At 38.0% G+C, this 21,011-nt stretch overlaps 1 protein-coding gene across 3 annotated transcripts in view; it reads left to right on the top strand.

Moving 5' to 3' along the window:
* The window catches only part of EPHA6 (EPH receptor A6), a 518,343-nt gene that overhangs the window by 375,830 nt on the left and 121,502 nt on the right, over positions 1 to 21,011 (top strand). For all 3 annotated transcript variants that reach the window (XM_075103359.1, XM_075103349.1, XM_075103369.1), the window contains 3 exons: positions 4,891 to 4,999; positions 9,242 to 9,312; positions 12,804 to 12,929. In XM_075103359.1, the coding sequence (XP_074959460.1) occupies positions 4,891 to 4,999; positions 9,242 to 9,312; positions 12,804 to 12,929 (306 nt within the window). The remainder of the gene's footprint in view (positions 1 to 4,890; positions 5,000 to 9,241; positions 9,313 to 12,803; positions 12,930 to 21,011) is intronic.

The raw sequence follows: 21,011 nt of genomic DNA, 5'->3' as shown, positions 1-21,011 counted from the left end.
ACCTCCCCCCAAGTCTGCCTAGTTCATTCTGCCACTGTTCATTCAATAGTAATCAGCACCGGATACCTCAGAATGTCTCATTTTAATCTTGAAGTATTTCCTTACTGTGTTTTATATTTTTAAGCCATTTGTTCTTCAAATTTGACTTTGGCCTATCTGATTTCTCTACTGTATGTGCCCAGAAGCCCCCAGAGACTTTACTTGTCCTCTGCGTTTCCTTAACAAGAGCAACATCCTTGCTCAGATCTCAAACTGTTTGCACAGGCTTTTAAATCATCCACTGGTCAGCAAGCTAATTTTAGGGGCAACACTTGGAAGAAGGCTTTTCAAGCAAATACATACCAAAAATTTTTACATTCTTATGCTAGTGATGGCATATATTTTTTAAAAGTCCCTTTTAAGATTGCCTTTCCATTGCTGCCTCCCTTTCCCACATTCACCCTTAGATTGGAGCCCATCAGCTCACTAGAGTACAGGAATTGAAGCACTTCTGAAAATGTAAAGGTTACCCTAATTAGACTTTATATTTTTCTTTCCCATTGTTCGTAAGCGCTGTTGTTTACAATGCCTTGCAAATCCATCTGACAGCCAGTTCCTGTCTATTAGAGCTCCAGTTCTCACTGTCCACACATATCTATCTTACAGCTGCTCAGTATTATCTGTCTAGCTGTCTTTCTGCCACTTTTTTATCTTTCCGTCTGCTGGAAAGTCCACTGCCTGATAGATGTCAAACTGAAATAACTAAAGGATGTAGCTAAGAGACAGAAGTGAGCTGTCATTAGGGCTTCCATCCCTTTTATACCAAATGCACAACCTTTTAAAAGATTTTGGAGAAATTTGCTCAAAGAAAAGGAAGGAGAACAGAGCTGGAAGATTGTCTTTCATCCTCTTGCACCGTGACTAAAACTTCTGCACCGTTTCTTCCAGTCTGCCCAGTGAGGAAGAGAAGCAGCCTTGGCATATTTCCGTTCAGCCCAGAGAGGAGGGAAAGTACAAGTCCTCCTCTACAAATTTAGGTGAAGAACCCAGAAAGGAGCTGAGACAGGGCAATGAATATAAAGAGTAGATGGTGGGGACAGAATTGACACCAGGCTGGATGCAGAAGGGATTTCTGGGCATGGTGTTAAGCAAGGAAGCTAGAAAAATGCAATTAGACACTTTAAATGTAATTTCAGGCATATAATTTGAGTTAAGCATGAAGAGTAATGGGAGTGAAGAGTTTATCTGGATAATACACTAATGCATATATTGCGCATATGCTGTATTCTACAGCATAGACTGCATGCTACAATTCTAAAATCTGATCACCACTTTGATCGTATTACTTGCAGCTACAATGTGTTTGAAGAGTTTTGACACCCAAACATTATAGCATACTATCTAATCATCTTGTGGGATAAGTAATAAATCCTTACTCTTCCTTTCTTATGCTACTCATTTTTTAAAGTATGTTTTTGTCAAAATGAACTTATAGAGCAGACAGGCAGAGAGAATGAAACATACTAGCAGACAAAACAGCCAGCCCAGTTAGGTAGGTACTAAGCTCCCTTATGAGTCTTAATACTGCTAGTGGTTTACATAGTCCTATTGCACCAGCACTTCCTCACCCCCTTGCCTATCAACTTTAACTATCAAATGGCTCCATACGTATGTATGGCCCCATACAAGATACAGGCACATTCCCCCCTGTGATCACAGAGCTACTAACCACCCCTGCACCAGACGGATTTGGGTGGTGCATAGTCGGCAGATACGAGACCGTGCACTGGACAGTGTAGAGACAACAAAATCCTGAGTTTAGCTATATGAATGCTGGCTATGTTATCTAACAAATGAGATCCCGGAAAAAATGCTATGTAGTTCTATGATTAAATGCAGCATTCTAGTATGTACACACAAAGAGATGAAAAAAGGTTGCAGGAACTTGCTTGGCTTTGCAACCTATCATAATTGTTTTTTAAACTGTGCTTTCCTGTCTTGCATAATCAAGAATAGTCCTGAGGAGAAACACAGGGACATATACTAATGTGCACAGCTGATGGGGAGGAAAAATGGAGGAAGAAAATGCCGGAAACTACAAAAAAGATTCAAGAACATGCACAACAGAAACAATACATGTTAAAGCTCTTGTTATTTACAACTTGAACTGTACCTTAAGAGAAAGCTGGTGAAATGAGAAAAGAACAGAGATTGAGCGACATGATGAATTCAATTTAGAATGGCAAAATGCTGTAAAATTTTTAATTATTGAGTGTCCCTGACTACTGTCTTCTCACTGCCTAGATAGTGTTTTATGGAACCTTTTACTTGCATGTGAGGAGTCTGTGTATGTGCATACGCATGTGCTTATATATGTGTTGTTCACTGCACTATGCCTTTATTGATTTCTAGAAGGATCACTTCAAGCAAAAATAAGTATTTCCATCATTTTGCCTTACCTGCCTCACTGTCAGTTTTTAACAAATCCACATTTTCCAATTTTACCTGCCTGTCATATGACATTTTTATCTGACAAGTAAATTAAGGTCATCAGGAAGTTTCAGGCTTGAAAGCCCCTTATAGTAATTTGGCTACTTGAAAAAAAAGAAATCCTAATATATTGGACTCTGGCACCTCTGCCAAGAGAGTAAAATGCAAACAAGAGAAACAGAATGATCACTCTTTAAGTATGTACAGTCTCATCTAAAAGTCATATTGCTTAGAAGTGGAAAGAACTAAGTCAGTCTGGAATTTCTCCCCTTCATGAATTTGACTTTGGTTCCTGATAGAAATTGTATGTTATTAAACTGATAGATTGCATCCTGTTTTAGCTAAAATGCCACAAAATAGCAGCACCATTCAGCAGAAATTATCCAGGACACATTACTTTCTTCATCTCGATAGCTGCAGAGCACTTCTTTGGACCATGGAATCCGTCCCTATATTTGCACCTTTAATTCTCATGAATAAAGGCCTGGGTTGTCTCCTTGGCAATGAATGTCTGTTGAAGAAAACCACAGCTAATTCATCTGAGCCCATGGTTTGTTTTTCTTTTGCTGAATTCACTATTTTTGCACACCTCTTTTTCCTATTAAAAGGAAAAAGAGGGCTGCAGTTTGTCCTCTCACTTCCATTGCAGAGATGGGCAAGATAGACTCATCTAAAACCTCCTCCTCCATTTACATCTTCAAACTGTGCCTGGCTGTAATGATCTTTGCAACATTTAGCACAACCCCTGCTAGTCTGAATATAGTATTCAGCATCTGATTTGGAGAGCCTGTTATTATTTGCATTGTTACTTGTGTGGCATGATATTTGTTATGTTGTATTTTTCCAACTAAATCTGACCCTGTGGAACATAACACAATGCAGAGCTAGAATCCACTCCCATAATATCACTAGATACCATTTTGGAGATTAGCTATTGAGTGAGTATTTGCTACATCATTTATTGGAAGAGGTATATATTTAACTCGTCTGTGGAGAATTTATGACCACAAATATTGAATGTCTTGTAATTTACTGCCTGTGCATAATCGCCATTAAATTATATGGACAGAAACCCAATGGCAGAAATTTAAAAAGTTGTTTTTGCTGAAAATTTGACATAAACTACTATTGTTTTTATTTGCTTTACTACTATTACAAAGCCAGTTTACACTGCTAATTTCTAAACCACTCACAAATATTATTTTAAAGCCAAATGTTTTTCTCAGCATTTTGTGAGGTTTTGGCCAGCAATGTGTGCATTGTATTGGGCTTCATCAACCACAAAGTGACAGAATACAGCCTGCTGAGCCTGCTCTTTGCAGCAACCTAGGTGATTTCCCTAAGCTTTAATCATCTGGTGCCTAAAGAAAGCTGAAGATTTTGCTTATAGAACAGTTTGCAAGTTTACAAAAACAAAGTTGCTTTCCCAATAAATCTAAAATTTCTTTTCTACATTTACTACAATTGTCAGAGGTCATTGAATAGAATTATTTATTCTCCTTTCAGAACAACATTATGTTTCTCATGGAAACAGAAAGTAAGAATTAGGTAAACGTCATGTGGTGAAAATGTTCAAGTGTAACTGAGTTTAAGAAATAAGACTTTGGGGTTACAAGACAGGAGATAGAGAAAAAAACTGAAAATCATTCTTTTTCTGCTCACGTAGTACTTAGACAGTGAGGACCAACAGGACTGTAAGTAGGTACTTTGTCAATGTAAAGGTTTAATATTATACAGAATAAATTAATAAAAAAAGCGAGTGTCTAGAGACTGGATAATTTCAGGTGAACTTTTTTAACTCCTAAATATCTTAAAAAAGCAGAGAGAAAAACATGAGTCGTAAGGAAATCAATATTCTTTTTTCAACTACAGTGTTGTCAATCACCAGAGCATGTTATAGGTAAAACTGTATAAATTTTGTGACAATAAAAATAAACACCAGACATACAGAAGAACATGTCGGGCTACACATTAAGTGTGCTTTTTCTGCTTTGCTTTCTCCTGAACCCAGTTTAATATCTCTTACATACACAGCAGTGCTGCTGACTTCACCAGGACAGTTGGATGGAGAGAAGTTCTGACTTAGATGCAGGATTAAGCTAAATAAAACTAAAGAAAAGATATGTTCTAGTTTTGTGTGCAAAATCCTGTTCATATTAAAACTTCAGTAAATTGCAAGTGACTGATAATGCCAGCTCCTCATTTTAAAAACCTTTAACAGTCTTCTCCCCTTCATCATAGCTGGGACATGGATTATGGTTTTTCACTTCACAGGCACACTCACATCTGATGTCCTTGCTAAGCACGGAGGAAACTATTACAGAATAATTGCAATATTTGACCAGTGAAATTTTATCACCCATTCTGCTAGAACCCTGGGTGATGGAGCTTTAACCTCTTTTCTTTGTGCTTCTCTTTCAGCCTCCGATATGGCTACGGAGCAGGGACAGATTCTTGTAATTGCCACTGCTGCTGTTGGTGGATTCACTCTGCTGGTCATCCTCACTTTGTTCTTCCTCATCACCGGAAGGTAATTAACACTACAGTGCCCTCATTTACTCAGGGTCAGATTCATCCAAAACTAAGAACTTAAGAATAATAGTGAAGTCATTCACCACATTTTCAGTGCTAAAATAAGGGCTAGGCATAGCACGGTGAATGTCCTCTTTGTTCAGCACCGCGCATACTCACAGTTCTATTGTGAGTGTTGTTTTTTGTAAAAAAAACAGTTTGAGGAGCCAAGCAATTAATGAAATCAGAAGATAGCTTGGCTGTTTCTAAAATAAGTTTCTGAACCTCTTGCCTGCAGAGCAAGAATTTAAAAATACGATGTACCTGCATCCTCAGGGCTCTGACATTAGAAGACAAAACCCAAAAACCACAGTATTTTTTACAAAATCTCATAACTGTCAACTGCAAAGCTTCGGAGGGTGTAGCCTTAGGATTTTTTATGTCTTGGGGTTGGCAACGTAGCTTGCTAAAGGCACTTGAATTGTCAATTTTTTATTACTTCTACTATATTAAAATTGTAGGAAGAATCATACACAATTATGTATATTTTTGTATACACATTTCTGTATCTATTAAGAGAAAATATAGGAATTATGTAATGTAATTAAACTAAGGAGAACCTTACTCCAAAATGCTAGAATGATTCTACAGCCTATGATATCACTATTGAACAGAAAATAGTTCCCTGAAGGTCCTGTTTTATTGCCTGTTTTTTTTTTTTAAAGCGGATTGAAGATATCCCAATTAAATTTACATTACCGCAGTACAGCTGCAACAGCAGGGGAATTCACCAGTCTGGACAATCATTATTTTTTATAACTACCCTGATTCTTATGCTTACAGTTCTTCCCGTACACTGCTGACTGTCCACCTTCCTTCAGTTGATGCATTGAACAGGATCAAATAATGACATTATGCAAATGGAATGAAAAAGCATTTTGATATGAATGGCCAGATGACATGCTCAATTACACACTGAAGGTTTTAAGGGAACTCACAAATTCTTGGACTTGCTAAAAAACACATGTGGAGGTTGTAATGTCAGTCCTTGCTGGAGCTTAGATTCCCACAGGTCTAGCTGATTCCACACTTCCACCATGCCTTGCTTCCTTTTTCACTGAGCCTCTGGGTGTTTCCTGTGTGATTTCAGGACTCCATCTGCTTCCACCAGGAAGCAAAGCAGAATTTAGAAGGACAAAAGCATAATGTCCTCATCTCCTCTGTGAGACATCCATAGCACCGCAGTCCTGCTATGGATCAAGAAAGCCTAAAACCAGACTGATATTCTGTAGGGGTATGGCCCTTCTAGCAGAGGAGTTGGGCTCATAGCTTCTGCAGTAAGCTCTGTAGCTAAGGGGTGTGGGCTCTGGCCCCTCTCTACCCTTTTCCCCTCTCTCTCCTTCAGACGCATAAAGCAGCCGGTGGAAGAGCCTCCATGTGAGGAGTATCCTCTGTGGAGTTTTCTTCTTACCTGGTTTGGGAGCAGAAAAAATTCAGAGTTGGGACAGGATTCTGCACTATTCCTGACCTGATTTACAGTCTGTGTTTACACTTAAAGGCAAGATGTTACACTGACTCCTCTGAATGTAATAACGGTAATCGCAGGTGGGGTGCATATCAATAGATGTTGCTGCGCTTTCAGATTTGTAATTAAGTTTCTGTTCTGTTAGTATAGCATTATGTTTAATTTGAAAAGTAAGTGAAGTCTTATCAGTGTAGGCCAGAGGTTTTATTTGCAGTACCCTAGCAACCGAATATGGCACTACAGTACCTACCATTATGTTAATTAATGCTTTCTCTGCTAAATAATAAAACCAGTTAAGTCTAACATTATGTTGAAGTTAATGGGAGCAGTTAACATTAGAACATATTGTGACCTTAGATAATCTTAGAAGCTAAGTAAATATTCCTACGATTACTATAAACACTGACAAACAGTAGGGTCTTTCAGAAGAGAGAGGAATTATTCAGACAAAGACAAACTTTTGGAGAAAATGATTCTATGGAATCCTTTCATTAAATCCTGAAACATATCTCAAATGCTTCCTTTAGAAAAATCTCATGAAACTCAGGAATAAAAAAAATATGGAAATGGGTTTCTTTCTGTGTTTATTCCTCCTGTTTGCTAATGTTAAGAGTATCAGAGGTTCTCTTATCTTCCTAACATCTTACTCAATGGGACCATTTCAATTATGTAAGATACGAATTCATTTTGAAGTGCTGCTTAAATGCAGTGATAGGAGTGTATTCCGCAGAAGGCAGAGCAAGAAAATTTTGAATAAATACTCAATTTACTCTAGGACTGGAGGCAAATTTTTGCGTGAAAAATGGGATTGGTACCCTACAGATGTGCTCTGCTTCAGTGTTTAGAATTAGCAATTTGATGAGCTATCGAGTCACAGGGCTGCTGATGAGTCTATTCATAGTGAAGAGGCTGGGTTAAATGAGCACCTGCCTCTGCACTTTGCTGAGTGATTATCCACCAAGAGCAAGCAGGAAGCACGGCTGTCAGTTGCAGATAGAAAAGTGAAATCAACAGAGACTTCTGGGCACAGGATATGCAGTGAGACAGGGGTCTCGGCTAAATTCCAGAAAATGCGATGGTAAAGCTCAGTGTGATTTATTCTTATTATTACAGAAATTATTCCTCTCTGATTGTTCTGTAGCCAACACTAACAGGGAGTGGGGAGCTGGAGCTGGAAGTCTCCTCTGCTGGTGATTTCTCACTGGCTTCTGTAGTCCAACTTTGGGGCCACATGCATACTTCAGAGGACTGGACCGGGTTAAAGCCTTGCTTCTTTGACTGTTCCCTTGGGCAGACACTTTAAATGTAGGAGCTTGTGTTTAGTGTTCTTGGCAGTTGGCACCTTACAGAGCAGTTGTTCAGGTCCTAAAAAAGGCACTGGCATGCTTAGTGGTCCCAACAACTGGTGTACAATCTAAAGATTCCCACAGAAGCTGAGAATCCACTGGTTGCTGTTTCCCTTCAAAAGGGTACATAACCATGACAGCTTCAGAAGCTTCTGCCCTTCAGGTGGTCATCATCACCCCTGTAGCAATGACTGAATTTGTGAGTGCTCCTACTGTTTCAGCAGTTTAAATGAACCATTGAAATGAAGTGGGTGTGTTCATGTATTTCTCATATCTCCATTGTTAGTATTTTACTCCATACACTATCTATAATTATAATCTATTTTATTTTATAGGGCTGGTAATGAACACACAGAGGCCAGTCATTTTTTTCAAGCTGGTCTTGGAACTGGATGTCTATACACCAGAGCACATGTCCACGCTCACTGCTGTCCTCCACTGGGGTCAGTGCCCCAACAGCCCTTAGCCCTTAGCGTAGTCCGTAGACCAGAAGATTTCCCTCTAAATCATACTTCAGTGAGTGAGAAAGAGTTTTAAGACCAACAGCAAATATTTTTATTTTTCTTGACTGAAACAGTTGCTCCTATCATGTGACTCTCTAAATTAGCATTAACAGTCCTGCAGGTAGGCAGCATTCAGGCTGGGGGAGATTTCATTACAAGCAACCTGAAAGCTTGCCATGTGGCAGTTTTCTGCAACACACCCTTGCATTGTCAGGTAAGGTTGCTAACAATTCATGAACATCCACAGAGTTTTGTGTTGCTTGCCAAGGATTTGCAATTTTATAGCAATCATACAGGCATTTGCTAAATCATCATATTCACATAGCAAGCTATGTATTGTTTATCCTATATGATAGCTGCTATCTTAGAAGAAATAATTTGTCAGTGTCTGACTCACTGTACAGAGCTACTCAGAAAAAAGTGCTACTGATGTGAAAAAATATTTTCTTTTTTCATGAAATGTGGTCAAGTTGTAGAAACTATTGTCTTACGAAGAAAATGAGAGCTTTTTTGGCCCACTGTATATGAAAGTTAATAGGATACGGTTTAATTAGCATAAACCGATGTATGCAAACAAGAATGCAGGGAAGTAATAATTTATTAAGGTATCAGGATTCTTAGGAGGAGTCAAACTTGTAAATAAAGTATCAGCAAACTTGAACTTAAGTTGTCGTTTTCATACTAATCATTCAACCATGATTTATTTTTATTTGTATCTAATCTGTATGTAGTTCTTCATGCGTATTTCTCTCTTTAGATTAATAACTAAATATATATTCCAAATGCAAAGATTTTGGCTTTCATAAAAGTGCAGATAAAACTTAATGTACATTTATTTTATGCATGACAAGTATTTTAATTAAAACCTCACTTGTTTTTCTTAAAAGATGCCAGTGGTACATAAAGGCCAAAATGAAATCTGAAGAGAAAAGAAGGGCTCATTTGCAAAATGGGAATTGTAAGTAGTTCAACACTGTGTTGTATAATATCTATATCATGTTTCACATGAAGAATTTTCATTGCTTTCTGTACAGCTTTTGCTTATTCTTGATGTTTTAATCTGGCCATTTGAATAGTTTCTCATTGTCTGCACCATCAAGGGTTTATTTGTATGTCATCTTGAAAAATTTCACTAAATTCACTCTAGTTAATAAGGGTTTTTTTGTATTCTATTAATAATATTCATCAGTTTTCCAGGTATATTTCTTTGAATTCTCAACTGCTCTGGACCATATTGAATTTATGCCTCAAAATTCTTCTCTTGGTGACTATGTGCCTTATTTATATGCAGTTCTCTTTGGCTTTAAGGTTCTACAGTTCCAGCCACCCAAGAAATAAAAAGTAGAATGGGTTGCCTTCCCTCATGTTCCTGCTCACTGATGAGTACAGTGAGAGAAAATCCTGGCAATCTCTTGTAGGCAGTATATTGGTTTATTTAGTTTAATTTGACTACTTAGTTTAAAATACTGGCCTCACTGTTTTCTGTTAGAGTAGCTGTTTGAAGTTTTTATTTATTCAAAATGTATTATACAAAGGGTATAATTTTTCTTCTTTATTATTTTTAATAACATCTGTGGAAATACTGTGGTCAAGGCAGAAGCTATGTCACCAGAAGTAAAATCTTTTTTCAGGTGACACTACTATACCCAGCCAAATGGTTCTTTCTGTCAAGGAAGAGGGCACATTTCCCCATAAAGGATGCTTCCTAGCAAGATTTGTTTGTCATTTGTTTCCAGACATAGTCAGAAACGAACCGACGACAAAAAAACTTCCTCCTGGAGAGTTTGATATATGCCTCTGAGACCATGACTGCATTTGAGAAAAGCCTCACTCAGTGTCTTTCTTGCCAGGTGAAATGATGACTGCATTTTGTGTTGACACAAAGCTTAATCTCAGAGGCTTCTCATTCATTGCAGTTATCTCGGCATTAGACTTGAGGGGGCAAATCTCTACTCATGTATGTGCTCCATAGAACCAAGGACAAAGAGGAGTTACTGTGATTTCCCCAAGAAGCTAAGACCATTTTACCAATAATACTCCCTCCTTTACACTGAGCACTCGGCACCTCCATAAGAAGTACCTCCTTCGTGCTAGCAGCAATCTTTATCTGACTGCTGACTACCTATAGATTTGGTATACAGCACCTCAACTTGAAACAATAAGTGGGGCTGCACAGTTTCTGCTGGGATCAGTATACGGGTGACCTCTCCTAGACTTGCAGAAGCTGTTTAAAAAAAAGTTCAGCTGGAAAACCTGCACATGCTAGCATTGCCTGTTCCTGTTCGTCACGTCCACGCTTTACATCCTAGGCTTCTGCTGCGTGTAGAAGAAAACCACCTCCTGTTCATCCTTCCTCTCTCCCTTGGGAGCTTGGTGTGAGTCAGGAAGATTTCAGGAAATAAACTCTTTGAACGGAGTTAGAAAGGGGTCCATTATCTTGGTGATAATATGGCATCCCATGATGTCTGTTGCCCTCCCCACTTCTGTACGGTTCATGAAATCTATTGGCAGTGGTCCAAATGGCTGTTGCACACTACTTAATGAAGCTCAGCCACGTTCATGTATCCTGGTCATGTGTTCTTGACCTAATGCATTTAGGCTCATCAGATAATGAGCTGCTTTAGACTCAGCTATGAAGTGGTAAGAGGAAGAAGGCTGAGAGGCACTTAATCCTTTTAAAAGAGATTCTCTAAACCCAGCTGCAGTACCCTCCTCTAATCCTGATAAGCTGATGCATTATCTACATCAACTTCCGTTAATGAATTGAAAGTTTTCCAGAATTTAATCACCACATGGCAGCAGCCTAAAAAAAACCCATCCAGATAGTCCAAGAGAAACAACAAAAGTTCTTGGGCATGCCATACTCAAGAACACAAGGGACATTATCAATGCCAGAAAATGATGGCTTGCCGGAGCCTGCCAAAGCAATCTGGCACCAACCCACTATTGCCATCGCCATCTCCAAGGAAGCAGAAAGAAATTATTGAAGCCTTGTAAATGGATTTGGATATTTTTGTTCTTGTCTTGCACCTGGCTCTCTGGTTGTTCAAGCTGATCAGAAGAAAACAAAGTAGCACAGTCCTTCAGGACCCATCCTCAGAGAAAAGGATCTCAAAGATCGGACCTGTTTGGCAAAAGGAACGTTCAGCCATCCACCCATAAATGAAAGGAGTGAATTAGAAAGCACTGTTTTCAAAGTAAAGGACATTGCCTAAATTGCCTAAGGAGCAGCAAAGGGGAATATAAACTGCTTTGGCAGTAATCACCGTTAGTCTTCAGGATCTGTTTTTCACTGTATCTCTGAGCCCTCACTTGGTGTCTCTGTAGACACCCTTTCAAGTGACCAGCTCAGAGCTTGTTTTTCTCTCATGACTTGCTGCGTTTTCCAGACTTACCAGCTGTACTTGAAGCATTTCTTAAGAATGTGAGCTGAGTACAGACACTCCAAGGAGCCTCTTCAGACTAAAATACTAAATAGCATTTGGAAAGGAAATGCTTACACTGAAATAAAAAAATCAAATGTACTTTATCTCACCCAAAATAACATTTTCCTTAAAATTTAGCTAGGGCTGTTATTTTTTTCCTAAGGAGAAGTTTCTGAAGACTTTATTGTCCCCTTAATTTTCCTACCTGAAATGCTGTACCTCAGGAGATGCTTGTGTTCAGCTGGGATAGAGACAAAACAGCGTAAGAGTTTGACACTATCTTATCAGTTGAATACCAAAGACTGAGTTTCCTAAAGGCCTTTGGCTTTTTGTTCCTGTGGGACTGGATAAACTCTGGGACCTGTGTAGCTAGCAAAATGACAATAACTAGAGGTATAAATAACATTCAGAGAACCTAATACCCATGTTTCCTCCGTTCTCTACACTAACACTATCAGCTATCATTGCAAGCTGAAAGGGTGTTTGATGTAACAATGCACTGCAGCAGTCCTGAAGAAGTGTCCATGCTTTCAGTCACCCAGACCATCTCAGAAGATTTAAGCAGGGTCCAGCAGGACCTTGCTCACAGTTTCAACCAGTACTTTTGAATGCTTTTGCTAGTGTTGGGTTGGCAGAGGCTTATCCTCTCTGTCTATGGAATTTTAACACCCAGCTTTTTAATGCCTCAGAAGCCTCACATTAGAAAGCCACTTGAAGGATAAGAGGAAATGCTTACGTCTGTGCACAGTCAATCTTTGAAGGCCCTGGTGCTGACAGCAAACGGGGACAACTCATGTACATTCTACAGTTGGTTTCTGTGAAATCAGTAGCAAGCATTAGTAATTTTGGGTCATTATCCTCTTCTGTTGGGTTCTGGAACTTTAAATGTGAAAGCTTTAATATATTGTTTCCAATCTTTGCAATTGTCTAGTCCACCAAAAAAAAAAAAAAAAGAGAAAACCATATTGTTACAGTGCGTGAATGTCAAAGAATGCTTGATCCTATTATTCTCTCTTTTTTGCAGTACGTTTCCCAGGAATCAAAACATATATTGATCCAGACACATATGAAGACCCATCTCTTGCTGTCCATGAGTTTGCAAAGGAGATAGATCCTTCAAGAATTCGTATTGAGAGAGTTATTGGGGCAGGTAAAACTACACCCACTTTAAAAAATGTCTAGGCACGGATAGGCTGCTTTTCTCAAGTCACCATGATAATGCAAGTGGTCAAGTGTGGTACAAAATGTGGGCATATTTCTCTGATAGCGCCAGTTCACTCTCAAGTGTGGTGTACATGAGGTATTGTATTTGGCTAATATTCCAACTGTGGGTATATTCAAATAACGAGTTCTTGAGAGGCAGATTCTCCAAAGTGATAGGTTTATCCCAAACCTTTTTTAAGGCTTTATCAATTTTTGGGGGTAGGGTTGGGTTCTGGGGTTTTGAGAGGTTTGTTGGTTTGGTTTGGTTTGGTTTTGCTTTGTTCCAAATGTACTCAAAACACTGCATCGCTCAGCATTTGCCATAGTTAGCATCACATATACTCTGTCATTGAGGGGGAGATTAGATCAGAATATATAACACTGAGCAAAAAATATTCTCAAATAGAAAATAGGAGGAGTACAAGGGGGAGAAGGAGAGGCTGGCTTGGGACAGACTTCCCTGTAGCTGTGCAGAGAAGGATCTTTGGCAGAGAGGGGAAAGAGGAAGCTCTGATGAGAAGGTGTAGACAGTATAAAAGGTGTCATGGAGCTGGAAAACAGGATGAATGGGAAAAATAGCTGCAGGTTCTCCTCTTACATCCCTGTTTGTCCAAGCGTGTGGTAGGCACAGAGAGGAATTACATCTGAAAATTGTTCTAGATCCTGTTCTCACCTATGGGGTGTTTACCTTCATTTGAGAACACCTCATTGAGAGTGTAGGCCATTTCAGAGCTGTTTAAAAATAAGTTTCAGAAGCTCATTAATCATTGGCCTTTTTTTCTAAGGGAGATAACATGCCCCTTATGTTTTCAGGGATCTTACCCTTTGCTAATGTGCTATGTTTATAGGCATGTCTGTTCTGTGCGTTGTTATCCCCTTGTTCTTAGCTTTGGTTTAGTTGTCAGATTTTGCTACTCAGGAAAGTGCTGTGCAAGTGTTCCCACACATTCACTTTTGGAAAGCCTTTGTAGGGATAAATGCTCATGGCTGCTGTCTAGAGTTCACTAGAGGTCCTGGTGGCAGCTCAGTGGTGACAGAAAACACACCTTGGTCGTTAACACAACAAAAGTGAAATACTTGAAAAGATCAGCGTCTTGTAAAACAATTTCTTCTAACTTGTGTTCTGACTCTCTAGGATGGATAGCATTTCATTATTGACCGGGTCCTGAGGTTGTTTGCTCTCTGTTTCACCCAGTGTAGTTTGCTGAGGACTTAGAGAGACAAGGCTAGAAAACAGCCTTACAAAGTTACCTAACTAGTGGATCTCAATGCATGGCTTGTGACCAACATGTCATTCAGAAGGTCCACCAACATATCTCACAGTTATAACAAATGAAAACAAAAAACAGACTGTCAAGGAGAGTCTGAAGTTCCTGTGAGGCATTACATCCTCTGTTGTTACCTGCATGCTGTCAATGGTTGGGAGCATTTATCATTTCTAAGTCCCAACAGAAAGGGAAGGTGGGAGAGCTAAGGGTCCATGTCAGAAATTTTGATGTTTTGTCTTCACCTCACTGTAATTTTATTTCAGTAGTAATAATTAGTATGTTCCATATTTCAATGGCGATCTTAAAGCTATCCATTCTGGGCTTTCTTTAACAATGCTATTTTATTACTTACTAAGTACATGCCAACATACAAATGCTTTTTTTTAATTTACTTTCTCTAATACCATCAAGAAAAAAAAATTCACAGTACAACAGACTGCAATAATCAGAGTTACATCTTGTAGAACGGGGTCAGTGGAACAAAAAATATTTTAATTTGCTCATAGTGAGCCCACCAAAGAACTCATGCTAGCAAGTATTGTCAGGAAAATTACTATCAGAAGGCATAATGCACTGAGATCCTTCTTTTTAAATCTTTGTTTCATGTATCTTAGTCACTCAAGAAAGGGGAGGTATTTTTCAACTAAGATCCTCATTTAAGGATACATTACTACACTGACAGCAACAGAAAATTTTCCAGTGTTGCTAAATCTGTTTTATGCACTAGAAAACTGTAATGCAAATAATATAACAGAAATAAAGCCTGGTCTGTTAAGAAACAAGGGAAAGTATTGACCTAAAAGTAGGAGAGAAGATTCTGTTTCACACTGCAGTCCATATCACTAGAGTACTTTAGAGTTCACCTGATTGCTTAAGCTAGATAGTATATAGCTGGCACTGTGCACCATTGGAATTATAAGCTTGAGAGAACCCCCAGAGGGCTGACTTCTGCGAAAACATTCTATCTGATTTCTTTTATTTCTTCCTTTTCGTTAGACATACTATAAGTATTGATGTCTTAGATTATAAAGCATATTGAACTACATTCAGCACTGGTATAACTGCTGATTTCAAAGGAGTTGAATACGACAGACAAGGATTGAGCTTATTGATTTTAGTTCAGATGAAAATTGTGTCCTTATTCTTAACTTAATTCATTTATGAAAGTCCTTTACTCAGCTTCTCTCTCCCTTTTCTTGTATGCGTGGGAGTGAATTTTTGCCTGCTTTGACAGATTTTATATTTTTTATCTTCTAAAATTACTTGGGTAACCTGCCATCTTCAAAGATATTTGCCTAGCAGGACTTGCAAACTGGTAGCGATGAAATTTAAACCCATTTCAATGCAAGCAAGATACAGGTTAAATATCACCCCTGAGGCACGGAGAGTACAAGTTCTCACAGAGCTCTTCGATAGCTGCTAGGGGACATAACATGTCAGCATAATTCACCATGGTCCTAAAACGTTCTTTATGCCTTCTCTCTAATTCTGTATTAAACATTGCAACTGGATATAAAACAGAGTTGGTATCACAGGAGAATTGCTTTTAAAAGATGTTTACAATTTTCACCTAAATGAAACAAAAAATTAAAATCTCTTACAAAATGAAACATTAAAATCTTTTAAGAAGTTAATTAGTAGATCCACTTCTTAAATTTGTTTTGTTTGAACATTTTATTTTGGTCAATGATTTTCATTTTTAATTTCTGTAACTAATTTTTCAAAAAAAATTATTTAAGTTCTAGAACTAATCAAGTTTTCATTTTGAAAATGTCGAAGTGGAACATTGCAAATATTTGAAAATTTTTTTCTAGCATTTCTGGTCAAGAAATTTTTGAAACTGATCTTTTCCTGAAAGCAGTTTCCAGTTTGGTTTTTCAATTGAAAAAGTCATGCCAAAAAGTGCTTGACAATTCACTAGTTGCAGTGCAGATGGCTTTGACACTGAAGGCAAGTATTTTTTCTAGTTTCTTTTTTCAGCTCACCTAACTCTGTACCCAAGTTATCTTTTGAAGTATTGGGTAATTATAATCTCGGATGATGTGAATTGGAAGTGTACATAACGTTATTTGCTGCTGGGTAATCTATCTGAGGATGATACCATCAAATCAGAAGCAGTATTTTCAGCTGAAGCTACTGATGATGTCTCTTCTGATCACAGCACTGTTAAAAGTTTAAATCTCCTAACGGCTTCACTTACCTCAGATACACATACACTATAGTCTTGAAAAACAAATACTTCCTATTTATTATTTTTGTCCTCTATTTCAGTGTCTGCTTAGAAGTGCAAAATCTGAGAGTCCCTGAGTGTGTTTACCTACTTATGCTCTGTTGTACTGGTGCATCTGGATGCTGCACAAGACATTGGGATTTCTCTGCAGTCATTTATTAGCCATGTCATACAGACAATTTGGTCTGTTCCTTTGGTGCCAAGTACTAGTAACAAAAGGGTAGTTCTACATAATGTAAAAAAAGACAGCAAATATCTAAATTGTTGCTTACACACTGACTGCTCCACATAATGATGTTTTTCCATCAGATACTAAAAACAGGTTCAGAGAAGGTGGCAACAAATGCTCAAACTGAAAAAGGAGCAAGATCTTCAAGCAGTAAGAGCAGACTGGAAAATAGCCTTTAGTAGTTACAAAGTTGAAGATGACACTTGGCCTGCAACAGTCGAAGACATCATAGCCAAAATAAAAAGAGAATGTTTATACATTCAGCTGTAGATTTAATAAGCATTCCTATTGCAAGTTCATATCATTAGGCAGGTAATAATAGGAAATGCAAAGCGGCAGCAATTTAAAAAAGTATGCTGAGCTTGCAAGATTACTTTGAGAAAAAAAGGAGTTAGGGCAATCTCTTGTTAAAATCCTTTTTCAAGTTCTTCTAGTGGACATTTCCTGATCTGACATTTTTGAATGCAGCCACTATATTTTATAGAGCCAGTTAATTGAAACTTTGATCTCAGCTCTCCCAGTCTTCCCCTCTGGCATGCTTTTGGTGTTCCAGTACATCCGCAAACTCTCTGAATTACTATCCTTCCTTCTGGTGCTTTGGTGAAGATAAAGCAAATAAAATACAGACTTTGCGAAGTCCTTTCTAAATTATTCATGCTTTACTTACTCCATGTGTAGACACAAAAGATCTGCATTAAAGTAACAATATCTGCGTGCAAGAGTTCTGCATTAAAGTAACAATATCTGCACATAAATCCAGATTCAAGACAGATACGTAGTCAGATTACTTCCCCTGAGTGGCTTCCCATCTCCTACCTTACATCTGGTTCATCTGAGAAAAACAATACTGTTTTGTAGGCCTTGTGATTGAATGAAAGATTATCCATGTTAATAGCTGTTAACGGTCCTTTCTGTTAGTCTTCGAATAACTTCTCCTGATATCTTGGTTCAAGCTGGAGGGTAAAGGTAGTAGGGGACACAGTTTACAACCAAAATGGAAATTGCATTTTGATCAAAATTCATAATAGCAAGCAGATTACAAAACCAAAGACAGAACAGAACCTGTTTGTAAGCGCTTAGCTTATATTTCTCATGGTAACATCAACCAAACGAACGGTATTAATGAAGTTCACATTCTAGCAGTAGTTACTGTTTAAGTGATGAAATTGATTAGACCATTTCCTTTTATTTTATCCACTACTTATGACAAAGTTTTACTAATGTTTAATTTGATATTGTACATTTTTTGATTCAAAACTCCTGGATGAGTTTTTTTGTCACTAGTATTAAGTATTCCATGAGATCTCCCATTGGTTCTTTACAAAGATCACTGGGTGCCTTTTTGCCAGTCCCACAACTTGCCATCTATTCATTGCTGTAGATTTTCTTCAGATGGTCCCTTTCAGACACTCTTCATATTGAGCTTGCGGCATCTACTGACATGTTATCCTATCATTTGATTTTGTCCTGTCCATAATGCTTTTTTCTGCCCCATCCCTTCTTGCTCTTTGGTTTAAGGCTTCAGCATCTCTTCATGGAAGGAATTCCCAGAGGTGCTTCGTCATGACTGCCTTAAAAGTTACAATTATCCTCTTATTTTCTTTGTTAAAATGGTGAAACTCAAGGAAGAGGCCACCTCTTTGTCTTTTTACAGAGAGCACTCTATATTCTTTCTATAATCTAAATCTTCTGCCAGTTCTCCCACAGGTCTAATGACTAAAACTGGGGAAAATGAGTTGCGCTGTATTTGGTGCTGTGACCTTTCAGTTCTATCAACAGCAACTGTCTGTGTTGTAAGACATTTGTTTTGATCCAATGTAGTAATACTAGACTGCATATCAGACTTATAAGTGACTATTCCTGTTTCATTCTAAATAACACGTAAGTTATGACTGAATGAGAAAAGGGATGGATGGTTTGCACAGGATAAGTTTCTAGACTGCTCAATTAGCTTCTTTTTGTATAACATGCAGTAAGACATGCGGGGTTTGTATCATTAAACCAGGGATTATTTACACTTTATTAAAACTGAACAGACAATGAACTCTATCTTTTTCTCTAGTTAGCACCAGCTTTTTCCCTGGAGCAAGGAAAGATGCCAACTTCATTGACATCTGGCTCATAGCTTCTACTTAATACACATGCAGTCATGAACCTTTTCTGCTGCAGGGTCAACGTTTGTCTTGTTTATCTTCAAACTTGAGCAATGAGACTTAGATCCTTAGATTTTAAAAATCCCTTTTGTTGAATACATTCCCCTTTGACTTTAAAACCATTCAAAATTCTTTATCTGAACAAAACTGTATTAAAAATACTCTGGGATGAAATCTTGTCAAACTCTCTCAGTATAAATAGTTCAACGCTTTAAGTTATAACATTGATCTCCATCTAGTCTAAACCAGAACTGGAAGTTATTACGCATACCTAAGGCTTCGAAATGTAGTAACTTACTGTTCTGTGACCTGGTAATCACTTACTGTCTCTTTGACATCACGTTACAAAAAAATTGCTGTTTCTTTATGTTCACCAGTTTATCAATCCCAATATCCAAGGGGAGTGAAATTTCTTTCTACCTGTACAGATTATGCATCCAAAAAGGGAAAAGAAACCGGTCAGGGAGAAGACACGATGTTCCTTACCCTGCTTTGGTTGTTGTACAGATAATAAATCCTGGGATTGTAAGTCCTTCACTTGCCTCCTTCAGTTTAATTCATTTCAAAACACTTGATGAACAGTCCTTTACAGTCCCTGAGACGAGTGCTGTTATTTCTGAAATTCTGAAGTTTTAGTACTCTTACATAATCTGATAATAGCAAAACCATTTATTCTATAACCTATGCTTTCCAAATTATTCTCAAAAAGGAGATTTTGCAGTTACGCAGATTTATTGATCATGAAATCCCTTTAAAAATCTGGATATTAAGGCTGTAGTATTTTTGCTTTTCTGTTTCCTTAAGAGAAAGAAGTCAGAAAATGGTTCTCATTCTAGGCATTTAAGTTTGAAAGACAGTAAGTTGCAATAAGGTCATGGCTTTAGAGATATGTTCTAGCACTGCTGGTAGTATCACAGAAGAGAAGATTGATATACCATGTCTCCTTCAAAACATTCACGTTTCATGACTTTTTTTTTTTAATGGTGTGACTTTAGAAGTCCAAATTAGCTACTACTTTTTTAGTGGCAGTTGTCAGGGAACCAAACTTTTGAGGAGACCCTTCTAAAAGCTAAAGGGGCAAGATCATGCAGGAAGATTCCCTACCCAACTTCCCCTTTTGTCAAAAGATTCCCAGAGCATTAGTCTGATGACATATATTTTCACACTTATGCACACATCTTCAGGGAAGCACATGCTTTGATTTATTTTTTTAAATTAGGTAGAAATAGAACAAATAGGGCTTTTTGGTAGAAAGACGACCTAGGACTTGGCTTTTGTTGGCTGTTTAAGAAGCTGCTAATTTATTCTGAGGTTATGTTCAGCATCTGTTAATTGTAGTCTTGCACTTGATGATGTCTCTGTTTTTGAAGTGAAAGACAAGCTATGGAATTGTTTTTTTAATTCCTCCACTCTTCCTGGATCTTATTGGCTAATAAAATCTTGTTTTGTTTTAGTGGAAGTGACAAAATCTAATGAAATAAAAGCTTTATGACAATATCCATTCTAATCCTATAACAACAAGGAGTTATAATTTTCTAAAGTGAAGCTTCTGTCTTTAAGGCCTCTCCTAGCTTCAGTTCATATCTGAAGACACTCTGTTACAGGTTAGAGCTGTCTTATTTTGTTTTCTTTTGTTCTGTCCTTGAAGTTTAAGGAAAACTAATTCAGACAGCACTCAATGGAGGGGGTAACAAATTGTTGCCTCCAGTTAAATATATATCTGTTTATGACTCCTTTTTTGCTTTTCAACAGTTCCGATTCCAAAATGAATGGGGTAGAGGATTTAGTTTTACTATGGAAGTACCCTGCACTGAGAAGTGCTTTGAAATATTTTCGTGAGCATTGTTTTTCATTTACTGAATTATGACCCATTGAAAACTGAACTGCAGGCATCCTGAGTATATTTGTCAGGAGCTTTAAATAACTTTTGAGTGGCTTGAAGATCAGAGGACAGCTGTAATTTCTGTATGAACTTCATTAGTAAATGTGTAAAAGGAATGCGAGGACACATGCATTCTTCAGAGGCCCTTACATACACAAGAGAACATCAGGTGAAGCGAGCTTTGAGATTCCTCTTGTTAAGCAACTCGGTCCTGATTTGCTGAAACTGTTGGCCTTTGGCTGTCTGAGCAGTGATATATGTAATTAA

The sequence above is a fragment of the Phalacrocorax aristotelis genome, chromosome 1 (assembly GCF_949628215.1).
Source record: "Phalacrocorax aristotelis chromosome 1, bGulAri2.1, whole genome shotgun sequence".
Taxonomy (NCBI): Eukaryota; Metazoa; Chordata; class Aves; order Suliformes; family Phalacrocoracidae; genus Phalacrocorax; species Phalacrocorax aristotelis.
The sequence above is the reverse complement of the archived record's forward strand: the minus strand, read 5'-3'. Positions and strand labels throughout refer to the sequence as shown.